Raw genomic sequence first — 24,647 nt, 5'->3', positions numbered from 1 at the left:
ATTCGAGTCCTAGGAAGCGGACAAGCTTAACCCGCATAAGCCGGGGGTAGACTATAAGATTATACTCCGCACCGATAAGAAGGGGCAGGAACTACCCGCACCGTTCGGACCGCTATATAGCATATTATACGCGGAACTACTAGTGCTAAAGAAGACGCTAAGGGACCTCCTAGATAAGGGTTTTATTTAAGTAAGCAGCTCCGAAGTAGGAGCGCCGGTCCTATTCGTGCGTAAACTAGGGGGCGGGATACGGTTCTATTACGACTATAGGGCTCTAAACGCAATTACGAGGCTAGACCGCTACCCCTTACCCTTAATCTTAGATACGCTCTATAACCTTTCAAAGGCGAAGTAGTTTACGAAGCTAGATATAAAACAGGCGTTCTATAAGGTGCGGATCTCGGAGGGTAACGAGTAGAAGACGGCGTTCTATATACGCTACGGCTTATTCGAGTAGCTTATAACGCCCTTTAGCCTCTTAGGAGCGCCCGCTACCTTCTAGCGTTATATTAATAACGTACTTCGGGACTTCCTCGATAAGTTCGCCTCCGTATATATAGATAATATCCTTATCTATATAAGCGGCTCCTACGAGGACTATATACGGAAAGTGCGGAGGGTCCTAGAGCGCCTCTAACTTTATAGGCTCTACCTCGACCCGGATAAGTACGAATTTAAGGTTAAGAGGGTTAAGTACCTAGGCTTTATTATCTACGCTGGCATAGGTATATAGGCGGATCCCGTAAAGATCTAGGCGATTCGGGACTAGGCTGCCCTAACTACGTAGATAGGCGTGCGGAGCTTCCTTAGGTTCGCGAACTACTATAGGATGTTTATTAGGGGCTTCTCCTATATTATAATGCCCCTAAACGAGATTACTGGGAAGCGGACCGCCTTTTGCTAGGGGCCCGTATAGGAAGGAGCGTTCCGTACGCTTAAGGACCTATTCTCTTAAGCCCCGGTGCTGCTCTAGTAGGACTTCGACCGGTCTACGTTAGTTAAAGCGGACTATAGCGGCTAGGCACTTAGAGGAACGCTCTCCTAGGAGGTAAACGGGCGGAAGCAACCGGTAGCGTTCTACTCCCGTAAGCTAACCCTAGCGGGCGAATTACGCTATTTACGATAAGGAGATACTAGCGATTATTAGCTACCTCGAGCAATAGTAAGCGGAGCTCCGGGCTATAAGAGCTTCGAGGTTCTTATAGACTATAGGAACCTCGAGTACTTTATAACCCGCTAGCACCTCTCGGGCGGTAAGCCCGCTAGGCGGAGTATCTCTTACGCTTTAACTTCTCGATTAAGTACCGGCTAGGGCGGGACTCCGTAGTCCTAGATACGCTTTCCCGGAGGGATTAGGACCGGCCGACGGGAGCGGATATCGAGGCCCGGGATCTATAGCTTATCCCGCAAGAAGCGCTACGGACTTATATAGGAGCTTCCCTAGTAGAGGAAGGCGCGGCGCTAACGGATAAGCCTTCCCCTACACCTTCGCCTCGGCCCGGCGAGGAGGGATAGACCGGCCTAGGGGCGCGTGCGGCGCGGGTGTTCTAAGATAAGGTCCTCTAGCGCTTATAGGATAGGATGTCGTCTCTAGACCATACCTACGAGAGCGTGCGCCGCGCCGTTAAGTCCGGCGCTCGATGCCTCGATCCGAAGCTAAAGCTAAAGGTATAAGTAGCCGACTATCACATCGACCTACGGGGGCACCTGCGTTAGCGGGGGAGACTATAGGTGCCGGGCGCGCCGTATACTATAGAAGCTAGGGAGAAGGATAGACCGCCGGAGCTAGATAAACGGAACGAGCTCCGAGGGAAGCTAGTCTAGCTCGTCTATAACTCTAGTATCGTAGGCCACCCGGGTAGGCAGGGCATAGCAGTAGGCCTCGCGAGGGATTTCTACTAGCCCCTCCTATAGTACTACGTTCGCCGCTTCCTCCGTAACTACGATATTTACGGCCGCACTAAGATTTAGAGGGCGTAGCTTAAGGGGCTACTTAAGTAGCTTCCGGTGCCCGACCGGTTCTATACGTATATATAGATAGACTTTATAACGGACCTCCTACTTATAGAGGGCGGCAACCGCTATATATAGGTAATTAAGGACCGACTTAGTAAGTCTATAGTATTAGAGCCGATGCCGTCTATAGATATAAAGTCCTACGTAGAGCGCTTCCTATAGTGCTAGGCCCGCTCGTATAGCTAGCTAGCCTCTATTATAAGCGATAGGGGATCGAATTAAACTAGCCGCTTTTAGCAGCACCTATGCTAGCTGCTTTAGATTACGTAGCTGCTTAGCACGGCATATTACCTATAGACCGACGGAGGGCCCGAGAGGGTTAACTAGGAGGCGTAGGCTTACCTATAGGCCGTCGTAGCCCGCAACTAAGTAGACTAAGACCGTTAGCTCCCCGCGGCCTAACTTACGTTAAATAGTAGACTATATACCTCTATTAGGATAGCCCCTTTCTTTATAACGTATAGCTTCGAACTACCTTTACTAGTTCCCTTTACCGTAGGCATAGTAGCGGAGTAGTATAGTAATTTATTACCGGAGGGCCGCGCCTCCGCGTTCGTACGAAAGCTATAGGAGACCACGGATTATTACTAATCCGCGATAGCCGCCGCGGCGTAAGATTAGGAGCGGCACGCTAATAAGACTAGGGCCCTAGTAGATAGGTTTACGGTAGGAGATAAGGTATAGCTAGACCTCCGTAACTATAGGTCGGCACGGCTAAAGAAGAAGCTTAACTAGCTATACGCGAAGTTTACGGTACGGAGGGTTATTAGCCCGTAGGTTATAGAGCTCGATAGTCTCCTAACGGGGGTCTATAATAAGATTAACGTAGACCTCCTTCGTAGAGCCTCCTTTAACCTACTGCCTAGATAAGAAGCAGCGGACGCCTAACCGCCTATAATCGAGGTAGAGGGAGAGGACGAGTTCGAGGTCGAAGAGATACGGGCCGCGCGCTAGAAAAAGGTCGGTAGGGGGAAACGCCGGGAGGTCCTCGTTAAGTAGCGCGGGTATCTCGACCCTACGTAGGAACCCGCACGTAAGTTTACGGGAACCATAGCCCTCGATAAGTTTAAAGCCTTATTCGGAACGGTAGACGAGAACGACGGACTAGCGGACCACCGATAGTAGCCCGGGCTAGGACTATAAAGTAGGTATAGCAGAGGGGGCAGTTACGGCAATATAGGCAATATAAGCGTAATAGTATGGGCGGAGATAAAAACAGCGTTTATTATAGGGCGGAGCCCCTAGACTACCCGGGCCTATTCCTTATCGTTATTATTATTATTATCTTCGTTATCGTCGTCCTTATCGGCCTCCTCCTTCTTATTAGCGGCGGCGGCGGTCTCTAGGGCGCTAAGGCGGCCCTCTAAGCCTATAAGCTAGTCGGCGGCGGCGGCTCCGGGGGTAGAGGGGCGGCGGCTGGCGGCGGGGGTGGGGGCAGCGGCGGTAGCGGAGGCGGGCACGGCTAAGGGGACCGCCGATAAGGCGACAGAGGTAGTATCCTTAGCGCCGGGTGCGTTAGAGGCGGAAATAGGGGAGCGGAGGAGTAGGACTTACCAGGTATAAGGCCCTATCGCTCGAGGCGCGGAGGTTGCGGTAGGCGGCGGCGGCGGCGGTGGCGCTTAGTAGCCCCGCGCCTGCCCGTGCGAGCCGGCCTTCTAAGCCGACGCCGCAGCGAGCAGGACGGGAGGCGCCGCCTTATAGGCGCGGCCGGCTCGCGCGCACTAGTAGCAGCTGCCGCCGCGGCGGCGCCCGGCCTAGTCGGAGCAGTCGAGCTCCTGCGACGCACAACGTATATAAGGGGCCGAGCGGGCGGCGCCGGCCTATACTTAGCGCTTATACTATAGGAGGTTAGCGGACAACGTCTATTACGCTTGCCTAACTACGGACTTACGGGGGTAGCGGAGACGGAGGCGGGGGGTAGCGGCGGGGACGGCGTCGTTACCTGGGGCGACGTGAGCGAATAGCGTAGTAGAGGCGGCGGCGGCGGCGGTGGGAGCGGTGGCAGCGGCGCGGGCAGGAGCGGCGGCAGCGGCGGAGTCGTCGTCGGCCGCGGCCAGCACGGCGTCGACGAACGACTCCGCACGCTCCGAGAAGGAGGAGGTAGGAGAGGGAGAGGCGGATATATCTATCGCGGAAGTTAGCACGATAGAATACGGCCTCCCGCTCTATAAGGCGCGGAACTTACTAGTTAGAGTTATTATTATTATTAGGGCTATTATTACTGCTACCGCTACTACTACGAGTATATATTAATAGAGCGGCCCGTATAGCTAGGAATAGACTAACGCCCCGGGTAGAGCGGAACTTACCTATTAATACTACTGCTACGGTTAAAGAAGGGAGAGAAGGAAGGGAAGGGGGAAGGGGGGGATGCCGCCTTATATACCCCTTAGTAGAGGATGCTGCCTAAGGTAGAGGGGACGGGCAACCTAAGGCTTACGTAGGTCCGGACTAGCCGCCGGCCACCTAGGGGCGCATATAATAGGTTACGCCCCTATTTAAACGGCCAGCCGGCCGACGAGTATAGAGCCGGGTCCCGGCTGCCTAGGCTAACGGGCGCGGGGATAATAGGGCTAGTAGGGCCGGCCCTATTAACGGGAAAGGGCAGGGAAGAGCCCGCGGCACGGGCCTAATTATACGGGAGCCGTTAATAGGGCAGCGCTGCGCCGCGCTCGAGGGAGGGCATTATATAAGAGTCTTTGACTATTATAGGTAATAGGCTTAGGCCGCGGCCTAAGCCGTATAGTTACGTGCGGAGGGCCGGATCCCGTAAGTATAGGGGCGGGCTAGCCGCGTATAGAAGAGCTCTATATAGCTTATTAACATTATCCTACGGACGGCACCTATGTATACGCCTCTGCTTACTCCGTGATAATTAGCTATAAAAATTATATAAAGAAATATAATAAGAACTTTAATTCGTTAAAGAATAAATATCTACTTACTATAATTAGAAAAGATTATAGGGACTAATCTTTTAAGAGGGAGATATAGTCTACCTTACATAACGAAATATTAAAATAAAACGACTAAGCAATAAATTAGATTTTAAAAAACTTAGACCGTTTAAGGTTAAGAAAACTATTTTAAAAGTTAACTACGAACTTTCGCTACTAATAATAATACGGATATACCCGATATTTTATATCTTATTATTAAAACTAGCGCTATAAAACGCTAAACTATAAGAAAATATTAAAGTCGACGACGATTAAGAATATAAAGTAGAATAAATACTAGATATAAGAAAATAAGGTTAGTAATAAGAATACCTTATTAAGTAAAAGGGATATAGACTAAAGGAAAATACCTAGGAACTACTTAAGCACTTAACCTACTACGGTTCTCTGCTTTAATAGTTCTACTAGTAAAATCTACCCTAGGTATTATAAAATCGCCTAACGAACTAATAGCATTCTAATTAATTATATTAAATCTACCTATAGACTAAATATCGACTACCGCTTTAGATTCTTAGCGCTTAGCCTTATTAAGGTTATTTAAGGAATAAAGGCCCCGACGGACTATCTTAGTACCCTTCGTTTTTAGCTAGCGCTTTTAACGGCGAAGCCGCGCTAAACGAGCTAAGGCTTCGTTTAGGTTAGCTTAAGCTTTTAATATTCGCTCCTTAGCAATTTCTTCTTCTTTATCTAATCGATCGGACTCTAGATTTATTCGGGATACTAGGAAACACGTTAGCTATAAATAATAGGTAGGACAACGAAGTTACCTATAAGAGCTAATCGCTACGCCCGATATATTATAGGAACGACCCCGCTATATATATTCGGTATACTTAGAAGATTTCTCTAGCATTTTATAGCGGAAGCTACGCGACGAATAAAAAGAATATAGTATAACGTCGAAACTAAGACGATTAATAGACTTAGCTAAACGAATGCGCTTAAGGGTCTTACGAGAACGATCCTTCGATATACGACTAAATATACTATTAGCAGTATATCCTAAGGGATAGAAAGGACGAAACGGGGAATATATATACGCGCGATAAGGGTATATTTATATACGACGGCTAAGGTAGTAGTAGGTCTTATAGATAAGACTAAAAGGAGGGGAGACATCGTATTACGACTATAGTTAGCGGGCCGTAGGAGAGCCGGCCACGTTTACGTAATAAGGCGGCTTAGAATAATAGTCGGAACGAGAAGTTACTTAGGCTTAGCTTACCTAGAGCGTACGTAAGCTAAGTAAGCCTTATATAAATAGATTACTATTTAAGAGTATAGCTTACGAGTAAGCTATAGTAAGCTATAAAGGGGATCACGGCTAGAACCATAATCTAAGGATAGTCTCTATAGGTATATATAGCTACCTACTTTTACTCCTTTAGATAGATAGCTCTCTAGCTTTTAATATAATATAGATCTTTATTATAATTCTATCTCTAATTCTAATTACCTAGTTATAGTCTATAGTCTACGACCTCTAACTTATTACTAACGTAATATACTTATTATTGCTTAGACCACGCCCTATTATATCTGCTAATATAAACCCCTTAATAGGTTTATCTTTTAGGAATAATACCGGTCGTTATACCTCGCCCCTATTTTTAAAAAACACCCTTAACGCTTAGTTCTATAACAACGCCCTAGGAGCATCCTATTATACCTAAATTAAGATCCTTTTTAAAACTTATACTTATACTTTAAATAATTCTTTTCTTATCTTTACTTCGTTTTAGTTAATTAGTCGCTAAGTTAAGTATTCTACCTTAAAAGGTAGTACTAGTTCCTATTTATATAGTAGGTAGAAAGCTAATATTCTATAAGACTCTTTAACTACTATTTAGTCTATAAGGATTACTTAGTTAAGGTATTTAATCTACTTACCTTTTTTCTTTATTATTTTTATAAGTACTATTACTAACCTTTAATACTCTTATTTTATTACTATATTCGCCTTTAAATTATATACTAAAGTTTAAATAACTTTAACGCTTATATCCTCTAGGATATATATAAAGTCTTTTTTTATTTTAGGCCCTCTATTAATTATAGTATATAATATTATACTATACTTATAAATAATAAAGAGTATAAATTTAGTTATAGCTCCTATAGTAATTTCTTTAACTAAGGTTACTTCTACCTATTTAGTAAGGTCGTCTTATACTTTTATAAGGTATAAATACCTATAATTAGATAGTATATACTAGCTATTAAAGTAAATCTTACTTATAAGGTAGCTAGGCGCGGTCGCGGTTATAACTTCCTAGGGTCTCTTAGTTATAAAGTATTAGTATTCTTTATAAGAAGAGATTACGCTATAAATATCGTTTTAAAAGCTAGCCTACTAATACTTATTCTTTATAAATATATATATAACTTATCGTCCTTTATATCTTATTTACGCGTAGTACTTTACGATAATCCTTTTCTATTTTTTTAGGTTATCTATAACTAGTATAGGTCCCCTTTCTTTCTTCTTAGGGAGTTACTAAAGCTTTTAATCTTTAATATAGAAATTTAGACTCTTTAAACGTAGCTTCCTATAGTCTTATTTAAAAAGGCCCTCTAACTATTTTAATATTTAAAGAAAGTCTGTAATTATCCTCGATTCCTTTAAGTAGTCCCTTTATAGCTTAGTTCCTTATACTACGTTTAAGTAAAAGTTTATAAATTCTTTAATATCGCCTTTTATTTTCTTATTTAATACGTTAGAATATCCTTTAAGCTTTCTTAAGAGTCTATTAGCTATATTATTCTTCTTACCTTCGACGTATTATATAGTAAAGTTAAAGAGGAAAATATAGCTTATTTAGTAAGTTACTATAGCTCTAAGGATATCTTTAAGGGTACCTTTTAGTTAATTAACTAAGACCTATATATTAGTTTCTAAGATAAAATATATACTATATAGGTATATTCTTAGTCTTTTAAGCGTACTTAATATAGCCTTATACTCCCTCTTTATTATATTATATTTAGTTTCTACTAGTAACTATATTTTACTTTCGAACCTTATAAGGCGCTTCTTTCTATTAATAAATTATATTAAGACTGCCCCTTAGCTAAGTAAATTAGTATTATATATAAAAATAATATCTCCTTTTCTTAAGCTAATATCGAGGGATACTAAAAAGACTAAATTAGTAATAGCTTTCTTAAGGGTAGCTATCGCTTTTACTTATTCGTCTCCTTATTTTTAATAAACTTCTTTCTTTAATAGGTCTATAAAGGGTTTTACTAAGATAGCGAACTATTTAATTTAGATTCGATAGTATCCTACGATACTAAGGAAAGCTTTAATATATATTATATTAAAGTATCTTATTTATTCCTTAATTTTAATAACTTTAGCTTTTATATAGCACCTTTTATTTATTTTATAGATATAATTAATAACTTTAGTTACTTACTAATAGAATTTTAATTTAGCCCTTATAATTATATAATTAAAGAGTTTAATATTAACTAAGACTTTATTAAGGTTAATAAGGTATTTAAAGATAAATCTCCTTACTCTTAGCGCTACCTCTTTATTATTATATATATATTAGGCCCTTTAATACCTATATTATTAAGGAAATTCCTATAAATATTCGGTATAATGTCTTATAGGATTCTTTATAGTATCCTTATAAATTAGCTAACTTAGTTTATAGCCCCTTAAGAGAGTATATATATATATAAGAGGCTAATAAGTATCGCGAATATTATTAAGTTATAGCTTTTAATATTAAGAGGGATTTAATTATAGCCTAAAAAAAAGTCTAGGAGGGAAAGGATCTTATATATTAAGAAGTAGTTACTAAACCTATTTATATTTAGTAGTAGGTTTATATCTCTTATTATAATAGTATTTATATATATAGCGGAATTAACTAAGTATAGTCCTTTATCTTTCTTTATTACTAAGAAAAAGGGGTTCTTATAGGGCCTATACCCTTTATTAAAGACTCTTATTTTTTATTTAATTTTAAGGATATTAATAACTTTCTACTTTATTCCTTTTAAGATTAAGATTAAGGCTACTTACTATACTTTATATTCTATTATCCTAATAACTTATAAGGGGGCTATAGCTAGTATTACGACTATAGTTAGCGGGCTATAGGAGAGCTAGCTATATTTATATAATAAGGCGGCTTAGAATAATAGTTAGGACGAGAAGTTACTTAAGCTTAGCTTACTTAGAGCGTATATAAGCTAAGTAAGCCTTATATAGATAGATTACTACTTAAGAGTATAGCTTATAAATAAGCTATAGTAAGCTATAAAGGGGATTATAGCTAGGACTATAATCTAAGGATAGTCTCTATAGGTATATATAGCTACCTACTTTTATTCTTTTAGATAGATAGCTCTCTAGCTTTTAATATAGATCTTTATTACGATTCTATCTTTAATTTTAATTACTTAGTTATAGTCTAAAGTCTATAACCTCCGACTTATTACTAACGTAATATACTTATTATTACTTAGACCACGCCCTATTATATCTACTAATATAAACCCCTCGATAGGTTTATCCCTTAAGAATAATACCGGTCGTTATATAGGTAAGCTATAAAGGGGATTATAGCTAGGACCGTAATCTAAGGATAGTCTTTATAGGTATATATAGCTACCTACTTTTACTCTTTTAGATAGATAGCTTTCTAGCATTTAATATAGATCTTTATTACGATTCTATCTTTAATTCTAATTACTTAGTTATAGTCTACGATCTACGACCTCTAACTTATTACTAATATAATATACTTATTATTACTTAGACTATACCCTATTATATCTATTAATATAAACCCCTCGATAGGTTTATCCCTTAAGAATAATACTAGTTATTATACGTTAAAAGCTCTTATTTAGTATAATACTATATTACTTTAAGTAATATCGTAACTATTAGTATACCTATATAGTAAGCTAGATTAACTAACTCTAGAGCTACTATATCGCCTTAGGATATAATACGCGAGATTATTACCCTTTAATATAAGGTATAGTTACTTAGGAACGGAGGAGGTAACGGATAAGTTAGGGACCTTAGAGAAGCAATTAAACTATAATAGCTAGGACTATTTAACGGTACTTATAGTATACTTTAAGACTTTCTTACCTAACTTAAGGCCTACTATTAGTTTTACCCTATAAAACTCTTAGACTTAGTTAAAAAGGTACTCTATATAGGAAATTATTTATTTAGAACGGCACTCGCTTAGTTTAGACCTATTATATAGGATTTTCTCGATACCTAACTAGCGCGATAAGATAATAAGATAGATAAAGTCTTTACTAGTTTCTAAGGATTTAAAGAAGCTATTATAAAGGTATTTAGAATAACTAATAAGGAATAAGAAGCTAAATAGAAACTTTAAGAACTTTAATAAAGGATCTTAGTATCGTATTATACTATAAAGTTCTATTAAGTTACCTTAAATCTTAATTATGATAATAAACCTCTTATATTACGATTTTATAATAGGCTTAAAGAAGATATTAAGGACGAGCTTTATAAGGAAAATCGACCTTATAACCTCTCGGACTATATTACTATAGTAGTATAAATCGACGATAGATAATATATATAACGCTAAGAAAAGAAATAAGAAAGAGGAAACTAAAACCCTTCTTATAAGAATAACTTTAACTAACGCGCTAACTATAAAAAGAAGCATAAACCTCTTATTACTTACGCTTATATAACTAACCTAGGTAAGACAGATTTAGATATAATATAGAAAAGTAAAGGAAAGTGTTTTAACTATAGGAAACTTAGATATTACTTTAAAGAATATAAATAACTTAATAAGGAGAAGAAAACCTACTAGGTACTAGCCCTAGAAGGTAAGAAATACTTAAACGCTACTAATAGATAGGAACTAAAGTATAAACTCTTTAATTAGACTATATACTACGATAATAAATATATAATATACTTAAGCGATAAGAACGGTATTAAATAGTTCCTAAAGCTATTAAAGAAGACCCTTATAATAATATAATAAAGGGATCTTAAAATATAGAAATAAGTTAAATTTATAAAACTAAAATACCCCTATCTTAAAGGAGTCTCTTAAAACTAAATTAAGAAGAATAGTAAACGATTTTAGGAAGATATATAAAATAAAAATCGATAATAATAATAAGTAGTCTATAAATAATATAATAAAGAAGATATAGATATAGCTCTTATACTTATAAAACTTAGATAATAACTTAAGGAGGAATAATAAAATATCGATAATATAAGCTTTAAAGAATAAGAAATACTTAAAGAAATAGAAGATAAAAATAAACTTATACTACCCCCCTCGCTACTAAGAGAGAATACTATAATTAGAGAATACGCTTTATACTTTAAAGAATTTAAAGAAATACTTAAAATTAAAACCTAATAAACGCCTTAAATTCTTACGGAAAACTAATAAGCTATATTAGTTCGATATTAACTAGTACTATATAGAGAAGACTATACTATAGCTATCGCTATAGTTAATACCTTTATAGCTTTATAATAAGAATAGTAACTATAAGGAGAATTTAAAGATAATCTATAAATACTACTTACTTATAAGCACTATAAGTATATTTTATAGATATTATACGTTTACCTAGATTATATAATATACTTTTAGATAAAGGTATAATATAATGCTTTCTTAGTTAGGTTTAAAGGATAAGTACTTTTAAAACCCTACCTAAGTATAAAACTAAACTACTAGAAAATCAATTAACGCTACCTAAACGACTAAGTTATATAATTAGAACCTAATTATAGCACGCTACTTAAATACCGCGATAATTATAGTTTATTAACGAGATATCTTTTAGAAATATATAAAATTTATAAATATACTAAAATAAAGGAATAGTATAGCTATACTTACTTTAAAGTATCTAAACTATTAATCTTTTAAAGACTTATATAATATATTAAATATAATAAAGAAGATTATAATAAATATATATACTTAAACTATAGAGTTTATAAATATAAAAAAGTATAAGTATAGTATAAACGATATAATAGTATATTAAATGATTATTAGTAATATATATAAAGGCTATAAGCTATATTTAACTAAGGAAAAATCGATATAGAAATACTATATAAAAAATAGAAAGATACTAAACGAAAATTTAACCTTTAGTATAAAAATAAATAGAATTATAAAGTATAGTATATAATTAACTATAAAGTAGTATAATATAAATAATATAGCGTTAAGAAATAAGAAATCTTTAATTAGCTATAAGAAATTAGTCTCTTAAGCCCCGATATAATACTATATAATAAAAATATAAAGAAACAATATTAATAATAAATTAAAGAAGAATACTTAAATAAAATAAATAAGGACTAGGTAAAAAATAAGGTATACTATCTATAAAAGGGCTATAGACTAGCACGATATAATAAGATCTAAGGACCTTATATATAGTAATAGTAAGCTATAGTAACTAAATAGTATTAAATATCTAAATCGTAGGATATTATATATATATACTTTTAGACTATAATATAATAAGTAATTACGTTTTACCTAGAGTTATTAATCGTTACTAACTTATATAAAGATATAAGAAAGATCTATATAAACTTATAAATATTAAAGGAGAGGCCTTTAACTATAATAACGGAATTATTAATATAGAGATTAATTACCTTAATATTAATATCTAGGGTTATAATAAATAAGTTAACTTTAATATTATAGATATTAAAGAATATAACCTTATATTAAGACTTTTATAGCTATAGGAGAGCAACCTACTAATTAACTAGAAAACTAGCTAGCTATATTAAAATAAAAACGTAAGTTTCTAGGACTAATAGATTTAAGAGAAAGTAAATTTTTATAATAATTTAGCTACTAAATAAGATAAAAGGGATAACCGTTTAAGTAAATTATTATAGGCTTTAACGATATAAATAAAAATAGTAACTAAACTAGCGGATATAATAAAATCGACTAATAAGACCTATATACTAACTAATATAGCTATATAACCTAGCATCTAATATAAATAGAATAAAGGATATAATATAAAGATCTAAAGAGTTATTACTACTCTAAGAAAAAACCTTAAATAAATTAATAAAGAGCTTAAGTTAAGAGAAACTAGCTCTTAAAAGAAAGAATAAAGCTTATAAGATAGAATAAAGAATATCCCCTAAGAATACTAGAAATATAATAAACTCTTTAAGGAAGAACTTAAGATAGGGTTACTTAAATATAGCTAATAGGACCACGAAATTTATCTTAAGGATAGAATAACGCCGACGTTCTATAAGATCTATAACTTAAACGAAAAGTAACTATAAATATTACGCGACTACCTCGATAAGAATCTATAAAAGGGATATTTATAAACGTTAATATCTAAAGTAAGCTACTTAGTTATATTTATTTTAAAGAAAAATAGTAAGCTATAACTAGGTATTAACTATAGACGCTTAAATAATATTATAATAAAAGACCGAATACTATTACTACTTATATCGGAACTATAAGTTTAACTATATAGTAAAAAAAAGTTTATAGCCCTCGATCTTAAAGGCGCCTATAACTTAATATATATAAAAAAGGGATATAAATAGATAATAGCCTTTAGGACGAAATTTAAACTATTTAAATATCTAGTAATACTATTTAGACTTATAAATATACTAGCTACCTTTTAATAAATAATTAATAATATCCTATATAAGTACTTAGATATCTTTATAGTAGTATACCTAGATAATATCTTAATCTTCTTAGATATTATAGAAGAATATAAAGAATACGTTTATAAGGTACTCCACGTACTTTAAAATATAAAGTTACTAGTTAAACTAAAGAAAAGTAAGTTCTATATATAGGAAGTAAACTTCCTTAGATATACGATCTTACTAAGAGAGATATAAATATAATAAAATAAGATTAACTTAGTTAAAGAATAGCTAACGCTAAAGAACGTTAAGGATATATAAAGTTTCCTAGGATTTATAAATTACTACCGACGATTTATTAAAGATTTTAGAAAGATTATAGTACTACTATATAACTTAATAAAAAAGAAAAAAGGATTTATATAGGATAATAAAGCTAACGAAGCTTTTAAATATATTAAGACTATAATTATAAAAGAACTAGTATTAACTACCATTAATCTAAAATAATAAATTAAACTCGAAACCGATATATTAGACTTTACTTTAAGAGTATAAATCGGATAAAAAGATAATAAAGGAAGACTATAACCGATTATATTTTATTCGAAGAAGCTATATAGCATAGAACTTAATTACCCTATCTATAATAAAGAATTCCTTATAATTATTTAAGCTTTTAAGGAATTTTAATACTACCTTCTTAGAAGTAAGTATAAAGTTAAGGTTTATATAAATTATAAAAATATCTTATACTTTATAATAATATAATAGTTAAACGGATAATAGATCTAATAGGCTAAATATCTATTAGAATTTAACTACGAAATAATCTATAGAAAAGGAATAGAAAACGGTCGAGCTAACGCCCTTAGTTAATAAAGCGATTATAATATAGGAGTACCTATAGTAAAAGGATAGCTCCTAGAAATTAACGAAAATAGGAACTACTAGTAACGATAGCTAAATATAATATTTAAAGTATAACTTAATAACTTAATATACTAAAAGATCTTAAAATAGATAAAAGAATATAAAGTATTAAACGGATATCATATAGAATATTTAGAAGTTTTAATATATAAAAATAAAATCTAGATACTACTAAAATTATAAGATAAAGTTATATAAGATATATACGAATATCTAATATATAGATACTAAGGAATCTAAAGAATAATAAAACGGATTAAACGATAATATAACTTCTTATAGCTTAAAGAAGTAATATAATAAGTTATTAAAGAATATAAACTTTATATATAAAGTAAAGCTAAATAATATAAACTATATAGAGAATTATAACCGCTACTAGTATTAGAAAAACTATAGGATTTAATAGCTTTTAACTATATTATAAAGCTACTACCGTTAAAAGAACTTATAACTAACGTTAAGTATAATAGTATATTTATTATTACTAATAGATTAATAAAGTATAGATACTTTTTACTATATAAAGAAGTAAGTAATATAAAAGAGCTAGTATATATATTCCTATAAATAATTATTAGTAATTATAGACTATTAAACGAGATTATCTTTAATAAAGGAAGTATATTTATAGCTAAATTTTAGTAAGCTCTTATAGTATAATTAAGGACGAAATATAAGCTTAGTATAGCTTATTACCTATAAATAGATAGATAAATAAAACGACTTAATTAAACGCTTAAATAATATTTACGATATTATATTAGCTATAAATAAAACGATTAAGTTAAATAGCTATTAATAACGTAACTAGCTTATAATAGCTTAGTTATAGAAATAACTAAGCTCTTACTAGTATACGCTAATTATAGATATAACCTAGAAGTATTTAAGGTTACTTAATAAGGACTATAAGCGGAACGAGCGATACTATAAGTAGATTAGCTACGAAAATTATATAAAGAAATATAATAAGAACTTTAATTTATTAAAGAACGAATATCTACTTACTATAATTAAAAAAGATTATAAGGACTAATCTTTTAAAAGGAAAATATAGTCTACCTTATATAATAAAATATTAAAATAAAATAACTAAGTAATAAATTAGATTTTAAGAAACTTAAGACTATTTAAGGTTAAGAAAACTATTTTAAAAGTTAACTACGAACTTTCGCTACTAATAGTAATACGGATATACCTAATATTTTATATCTTATTATTAGAACTAGCGCTATAAAACGCTAAACTATAGGAAAAAATTAAAGTTAATAATAATTAAGAATATAAAGTAAAATAAATACTAGATATAAGAAAATAAGGTTAGTAATAAGAATACCTTATTAAGTAGAAGGGATATAAACTAAAGGAAAATACCTAGGAACTACTTAAGTACTTAACTTACTATAGTTCTCTACTTTAATAGTTCTATTAGTAAAATCTACCCTAGGTATCGTAAAATCGCCTAATAAACTAATAGTATTCTAATTAACTATATTAAATCTACTTATAGACTAAATATTAACTACCGCTTTAGATTCTTAGCGCTTAGCCTCGTTAAGGTTATTTAAGGAATAAAGGCCCTAATAAACTATCTTAGTACCCTTTATCTTTAGCTAGCGCTTTTAACGGCGAAGCTACGCTAAACGAGCTAAGGCTTTATTTAGGTCGGCTTAAGCTTTTAATATTCGCTCCTTAGTAATTTCTTCTTCTTTATCTAATCGATTAGACTTTAGATTTATTCGGGATACTAAGAAATATATTAGCTATAAATAATAAGTAGGATAACGAAGTTACCTATAAGAGCTAATCGCTATACTTAATATATCGTAGGAACGACCTCGCTATATATATTTAGTATACTTAGAAGATTTCTTTAGTATTTTATAGTAGAAGCCGCGTAATAAATAAAAAGAATATAGTATAACGTCGAAACTAAAACGATTAATAGACTTAGCTAAATAAATACGCTTAAGGGTCTTATAAGAACGATCCTTTAATATACGACTAAATATACTATTAATAGTATATCCTAAGGGATAGAAAGGATAAAATAAGGAATATATATACGCGCGATAAGGGTATATTTATATATAGTAGCTAAGGTAGTAGTAGGTCTTATAGATAAGACTAAAAGGAGGGGAGATATTATATTACGACAATAGTTAGCGGGCTATAGAAGAGCTAGCTATATTTATATAATAAGGCGGCTTAAAATAATAGTTAGGATAAGAAGTTACTTAGGCTTAGCTTACCTAGAGTATATATAAGCTAAGTAAGCCTTATATAAATAGATTATTACTTAAGAGTATAGCTTATAAGTAAGCTATAGTAAGCTATAAAGGGGATTATAGCTAGGACCGTAATCTAAGGATAGTCTTTATAGGTATATATAGCTACCTACTTTTACTCTTTTAAATAGATAGCTTTTTAGCTTTTAATATAGATCTTTATTATAATTCTATCTTTAATTCTAATTACTTAGTTATAGTCTATAGTCTATAACCTCTAACGTAATATACTTATTATTACTTAGACTACGCCCTATTATATCTATTAATATAAACCCCTTAATAGGTTTATCCCTTAGGAATAACACCGGTCGTTATAAAGGGCTATAGCTAGGTTAACTTTACCTTTTTTATAAAGTCCTATAATAACGCTACTTCCTTATTAAATAGAATACTATTAAAGATCTAGATTTCTACCTTTATAAGAAAGCCCTTAAATTATTCGTAAATTACTTTAAGTCTTTCTTATATTAGCCGCTTTCCTTTTTATATACTAAGAATTATCCTATTAAGTATTTTAGGTAGGGTCTAGGCTATATCTTATCTTTAATAGTATTTTATTTAGTCTTCTTTTAGTTAAGGTCCCCTTTTAGTATTAAGCCGTTTAATAAAGTATTATTAATAAGGTTAATCTTATTTACTTTTCTTTTAAAGAGAGTATTAACTCTTAGATTATATAATCTAATAGGTTATTTCCTCTCTATCTTAACTTTAACTTATTAGATCTTTTTAAAATTTCTTTTTAGCTTTAATAAGATTTTTCTTAAATTCTCTTATAGCCTTTATAACTATAACTTTAATAACCTCTTTTACTCTAATAAACTATGAGACGGCGGATTTACCACCCGTTTGGACGGTCTCTGCCACCAAAGGTGGCGGCCAATTTGCCAGGAATCCAGAGCGAGAACGGACAAATGTATCGCCGGGCTCATCCCTCCAAGTATCTCCGATGTACTTGGCATGTCACCCATCATGCTCAGCCCGCAGAGCCACGTCAGGACGCCTCCGCGGCCCGTTTAAGCTCTGTGCCCTTCCGACACCTCTTTCTAGCCTCAAAAGAAGGAGCCACAAAGCGCTCAGAACGGTGGCGTCGCATAGGTCATACTTAAGCTCTTACTCCGCCTCAAATTTTGGTAGCATCTTACCTATTACACAACCAAGCATTACTGTGGAAACTCTTTCCTCTTGCCAGCTCACGGAAAGCCGCATCCCGCTGACTTATACGATCCATTGTCAACCATGACGCGCCGAGCACGCCATTCCGCCATCTCTTACGACTCGGACGCGTCTTACTCCCCCGAGAACGAATTTGACGATGGTGGTCTCTTTGACAAAGTTGAGCCCTTCACTCGGATACGTATGCGGAGGCAACGGATGTAGAGGACTTGAACTTCGATGACGCAGACGGATTCGTCGACGCTGACGTTGAAGACCAAGTCCAGCTCTTCGGTGGCAACGTTCATCCACCTGAGTACTACCGGGAAGCCGTTGAGAAATTCAACGAGACCGCCTACGAAGCTCAAGACTATAGCGACGGTAGTCTACTGCTCCTCGATGCCTGCGACGCACAATGGCGCCAGTACGTCACCAACGACATCATGTCCCTTATGACTCCCAGCCTCTAACATGTAATGGTCCTACCCTCAGGTACTGCGAGGTGCTGGGTTGTGACCCCCAAAAATGTTTGGAGTCTGTCTCGAGTCCAGCTCCTGCGGCTTTTGTATAACTTTTTTGACTGGTCCCTCAACCAGAAGGTCGGTAAGGATGGCAGGAAAAGGCGAGGAACGAGGAAGAGCAGCTCTTTGAGCACATACTGGAAAGTCTTCCGACTCGTCTTCGAGAGAGCCACTGGAGACAAACTCGACCCGAAACTAAATCGGCGTATGCACAAGGTACAGCCCGATCCCTCCGAATAATAGGTCAAAAGGTAACCCTGCAGGTTCTCCGAGACCTCTCCAAAAAACATGACTTGAGCGACCAGAGGCGAGCGAATCGATGCATGACGATCGAAGATCTCAAGGAGCAAATCGAAACGACAATTAGCACGACAAAAAAATCGTTCAGGCTTGGGGAACTTCGGATCCTTGCTGTTCTCTTTCTCCTTCTTCTTGCACCCGCTGGAGCTCGCCCCACATCCATCCTGCGTCTCCGGTTTGGAGACATCCGGCTCGCACTGGTGAAAGACCCAGAAGGTGGACCGCATAATATTTTGATTCGCTTCACCTTAGCCTTCACGAAAACGTACCTCGGTGTCAAAGATGCGTAAGGACGCCAGAAACGCCGTGCTTCATCTGCTCGTAGGATATGGCGCTGACGCGAATCTAGGAAAACATTTCCTCTTCCAGAGACCTTAGCCGACCCTTCCTTGCTACTCAATCCTCACATCTTCCTGCTAGGCATTCTTTTCCGCCATCGCGCGTTCCGAGCAACAAGTCTCAATTCACCCGCACAGCTTGCCAATCTTGATATCCACCCTGAGGAGCGGAGCTACCTCTGCCGCTCAAGGACGATCTAAAGACACATATATATTCCGACGGGCTATGAAAACCTTTACCGGCTATGAGCTATCCCAGGACAAGCCTCTTTCTTACCAGATGATTGCACAATGGATCAGAAGGGTTGGCGAAATATTGGGGTTGGAATACCCCACCATCCCCTACAACTTGCGTTATAATGCGGCCAATGAGTTCGATCGAAGTGGTTCGTCAAGTCCTCCTATCACGATAGCCTTGTTGCTTACTCCAGCTTCAGCCGATATCAGCGAGTCGCTGCGAAATCTTGCTCTAGATCACGCCAATTCGAATCCTTTCAGAAGCACTACCTGGGACGGGAGGTTTGCGCGGATACTTGGGGTATTCTCCGGCGACAAAAACCACAGCAGGCGCTCATAAGGCAGGCCTGCAGCGTCGGCCACTCTATCAGCAAGCGGAGACCCACGGATCTCACAGCTGAACAAATAGCATCCGTGTCTACTGATCCTATCATCAAGCGACTAGAGCAAGACCTTCGGCATCATCGCCCAGGTTCAAAGAAGCACATGGAACTCCGCCGTCGACTGAGGAACGAGAAGCAAAGACTGAAGAGGGTGCTTAAGCAGAAGATTCGAGATGAATGGACTGCCAGACAGGCGGTGGACGACATTCAGGGGCAATTGCAAGGTATTGGGTTTGTCAAACAAGCGACTGTGAACACTCCCATTTGTCCTCAGCGACCGGCTCAAAAGCGATTGGTTGAGGCCCTCGCCGCTCCACTTGGCAACACGCTCGAAGGTCAATATCGACGGAGAGACAATGCTATCGCCGCCATCGTAGCTTATTGTATGGTCGAGGAAGGGCAGACAATCCGCGGCGCTCGAGCGTCGGTCGACTCAACTAGGCCTACTCTCATGAACGAACCGCCTATCAACAGCCCTCAACACACGGCTCTGATGTCCACCTTCATTAAGACAGTCACGGACAGGCCTCGAAGATGCTTCATCTGTGTCGGCAAGGCCCTTGATTTGACATCAGATGATGGGGCCGTGGAGGTTCTCATTCGCGAGTTTTACACTCCTGGAGACCTGTCAAAGCACTTCCGACGCAAGCACTTGTCGAATTTACGCGAGGGCGATGAGATTAGATGTTCGATCTGCGATTTGCCACTGGACCATATGGAGCATCTGCGGAACCATGCTCTACGAATACACGGAACAGTGTCCTAAGCTATGCCTTTTGACCAATCGAAGTTGTTGGTCTGCAAGGTAGCAAATCGAATGTATCGCTTGGTATCTCCACGGTCAACCTGCATCGCGCGAAATCTATGTGTGTGGCTAAAGCAGTCACCTTGTTCTCAACCAGACTTCCCTAATCAGGAGAATATCCTTTCTTTTTAGTATGAGACAAGGAGAACTTACGTTCCTCGAGCTTCAGCCTTCTACCGTAGTTGACGTCCATTTTCGCGCGGTGGTGATAGAGGAACTTTTGCGGTGGAAGTGTTCCAATCGTTCTTACGAGGAATGTCGGGTGTTAGGCTATTAGGTGTTATCAAGGACCACCTGAAAGATCATTATAAGGCCATGTATCAGGACCTATAGTGACCTCACGTGTATGGCTAATTTGGTGCCCATGGAAGTTACCCAACGGCATAAATAGGACCGTTGGGCCGCACCTTTCTAGATCTTCATAACAACTTGTGTACTTGGCTCCTACCTCTTCCAATGTGTATTGGCGTAATCGTCGTTAAACATTAATTCTGTCTTTCGCTTGAACGGCCGTCGGGCCACCTAAAAATCCACACCTAGATAAAAGGCGTGCATGATCGAGCGTCCAGCGTCCTTTGCAACAAACCAATTGTCAAGGACAACCACGTGGGCGGCATCGTATCGGGTCTCAGTCGCGGGAAGTGCATCGATCGTCAATGTGACTAGAACACAACGTAACTAAGGAACGAGCATTCTTGAAAAACGTCAATTTGCTCCTCGAATGTTTGCCTGCTCATTACTTCTTACGGCATGATGGAGGTCAATTGGGCTATCGTGGTGCCTTTAACAGTTACCTAGGGGAGGCACGCAGCTATCTTACTTTTTCCCAGCAAGCTAGCGAGCAACCAGTCTGCCATGAAGGGCTGGCCGCGAGAATCCTCCCGAAGCTTCAGGATACACGCTCCTCAGATCTATTCCAGCCGCGCGACAAAGCAATCATGGTCTACCCTTGAAAGTTCACACTCTATTGTATTTCCATTAGCACCACCTGATCCACCTTGAGTAAGTACGTGCCGAACCTGAGCAGGGACTGAGCTACCCTGAGCAGGGGCTGAGCTACCCTGATCTGCCCTGAGCTGCCTGAGCCGCCTGAGCCTGTCCTGAGCTGCCCTGAGCTGCCCTGGGTTGCCCGCTCCGGCGTGTGGAGCATCGAATAAGCCACTGCCAAGCGGTTGAACGAACATTGTACAGCCGCTGCATTTTTTCGCTGCCGCAATACTTGTGATATCCTGGCTTACACGCGTCGCCAAGTTGTAGCGTATTTAGGAATCTGGTGTACCGGTCTACGCTTCAAAGTCTTCGATGCTGCGCGAAATACATATCGTGTAATTTTTTTCCGGCCCTTCCATAATCTGCAGATACTCCCCCTCTCATGCTCTTTGAACTCTTCAAATAACAAAAATTCGAGATGCGAAATTACAGTATCACGCATCGAGGAGAAAATTAACTTACCAGTTGCTTGCCGTAGGTACATCTCAAGGCTTTGACCGTACCGTACTTGCGTTCTGGCGAAAGGTTTCTACCGCCCTGTCAAGATCAAGACGCTCATTCACGGTGCTGCCTAAAAGGCAGCAAGCAGTTCGTAATGCCATATTAGTGATGGATTCGAACCTTCTAGGTGACATCGTCATCTATGCTGTGTGATGGGTTCTAATAGTGTAAATTACAGCTATGTAGTCCTCGTGCGTTTTACATTCGAGCTGAGGAAAGAAGAAGGAAAGGAAAATAGAAGGACAGAAATCCTCCAACAAAATAGACTAAGCCGTTACTGGAGCAACAGTGCTTAGACCGACAAGGCACTGCCTTGTCCAGCAGGGCCTAGCCCGTTACATGCTGCCTAGGTGGCGACATCGCCACTCAGCCCAAAATTCCAAGTATAAGAAGCCAACTTTTCACCATCACTTAGATAGAGAATCAAGAGTCTTTCGTTGCCCGATACACAGGGGATCTTCTTCCCGATCGTTGTTCAGTCATCCACACCAACCGTGCCCCTTGTTGTGTGACCCTGTCTCTTACGATCTGTGACTGACTGACTCACTCTGTTCCGTCCCGCAGGTCCTAACGGCCATCAGGTGCACAGCCTCTGATGCAGCTTGGCGTCACTTGACCAATCATACGCGCAGCCCAGAGTTATTGATGTTCTAAGCTCCAGTTCTCATTGGTCAAAATCGCTTCTACTAAGAGGACAAGATGACGCCATCCAGACGTGCGCCGTCTCTCGAAACATGCATGAAGTTTGTGCAAAGCCCTCCTGCCCGGCTGAATTCTGCCTCCTCCTGGTAAAAGACCAGCTCAAACGGAAATAATACTGTAGTGTACACTATGTTACATAGTAAGCCAGTCAGGACAATAAAGGAGCACTTCGGCGCTCATTAGCTCCACAGGAGTATGAACTACTCGCGCATGTCCACGACCGTTGCCCACCAGACTTTCTCGCGAAGGAGAGAGCAAAAGTGGGCATAAGAGTGGATAAAAGGACTTTTCGAAGGTCGAGTATCACCCGATCAGATGTTTTTCTTCTATCTCTCCTTCCCCCGTTGCCTCCTTTCCCGTCCAAGCAGCCCCTTTTATATCCCTCCAAGCTTCTCCCAAGTTGATATCCCGTTTTCAGGTATAGTATACATTCTATCAGGAAGAGGGCACTTCTTGCCACTTACTGAAGGCCACGTAAGTCATCTACGTCAGCAACATCAGCTCCATCTCCCCGATCGAATAGCTCTTCTAGCTATGAAATCGATAGTTCAGTCTCTCGAGGTCCCGAGCCAGTAATAGTTATGCCGGACTCCTCAAAGGGTCCCCGTTCGAATAGGAGATCCTCCGGACCCCTAGGAAGAAGAAACAACAGTCTGCAGACTTCCTTCTTACTGGTTTCAAGCTGTATTACCTAGAGAGACCTAGAGACCTCAACTCGTTCGGACCTTCTTCTCGACAGACTTACCTGAGCCTGCTTTTGCCCAATCTAGACGCTATATTCTTGGCTCGGCGGGCGGGGAGGCGGGAAAACCTATGTCGCAGAAGAATCGAAAATGTCTTAACCTTCTTCTGGGCGTAGTTCACAAGCACGTTTCAGATCAACAGACAGTGTTGGAGCCGCCAAAAGCGGCAATTCTGGAGGTTGGGGTAGGTAAATAGCCCTTGCCGCACCTCGAACGTCATCATCGCGGTTTGTGCCCATGTACCTGGAAGTAGTGTCGCTGAAATGCGCCCAAAAAGGACGCGGTTTGGTGACGCAAGTTGTGGCCCCTCACCATTCTCTCGCATACGTCTCCGAGACCCCACATCTCCCACCCTCGCCTTCACTCCTCTTCTCTCTAGCTCTACTTTAAAGTACTTCTGCACTATCCCGCTTCATCGCGCTCCAACCGAGCTGCTGCCACGAGACCCTCCACTACGCCCACCTTCGGGTTTCCCCTCCATATGCCTCTAAACGCAGCCATCTCAAGAAGAGGGCGTAGTGCCTGGTACAACGCAAAATCTGGCAGAAAAAGTGCTAAGAGAGGTGGAAGCACACTGTGGCTGCGGCATAGCAGCTCGTAGAACGAAGACGTCAGGTCATTGCTGTGTACATATTGCAACCATCTCGAGAATGTCGGGTGAAGCAGAAGCGCGATTCGGCCGGCAGTGCAATTTCATGGTTAACTAATCCTTTCTGGGCTGTGGCGGCAGCCATCCGAGAACAGGTGGTAGGATTGATGACCTGCAGCAAAAGATGCAGGACGCTGCTGACCAACGATCTCCATGTGCAGGGCACCCTTCTTGAACGAATCATCACCTATGCATGGCCCTAAACCAGGACCCCCTTAATCGTTCTATGCGCGATATTTATCTTCCATGTGTCTAGCCGTATTAGGCAAGGGCGCCTCACACCTAGCGGTAACTTAGCTATGCGCGTTTCCCCTCTGGAAATGGCGCTGTCGTAAGTCACGATTGGTGAGGCGCACTTACACTATCGACAAACATGTCTGACATAACATAGAGGTGTCGCGAAGCCAGATACTTAGTGTCATCTGAATCATTAGACAGTAGCTCCAACTTTTCGTAAC

General features: G+C 38.2%; 1 protein-coding gene across 1 annotated transcript; it reads left to right on the top strand.

Annotated features, from left to right (window-relative positions):
• Positions 1–18,260: 18,260 nt before the first annotated feature.
• Positions 18,261–19,380, top strand: HRG_11333 (uncharacterized protein; the record flags this gene model as incomplete). The annotated part of the gene is made up of 4 exons (XM_044869803.1): positions 18,261–18,444; positions 18,513–18,757; positions 18,805–19,127; positions 19,191–19,380. 4 exons carry the CDS (start codon positions 18,261–18,263, stop codon positions 19,378–19,380), a joined length of 942 nt encoding a protein of 313 aa, XP_044715065.1.
• Between the last annotated feature and the right edge of the window lie 5,267 nt (positions 19,381–24,647).

The sequence above is a fragment of the Hirsutella rhossiliensis genome, assembly GCF_020360975.1.
Source record: "Hirsutella rhossiliensis strain HR02 chromosome Unknown scaffold00020, whole genome shotgun sequence".
NCBI lineage: Eukaryota > Fungi > Ascomycota > Sordariomycetes > Hypocreales > Ophiocordycipitaceae > Hirsutella > Hirsutella rhossiliensis.
This window is presented reverse-complemented; position numbering and strand designations above follow the sequence as displayed.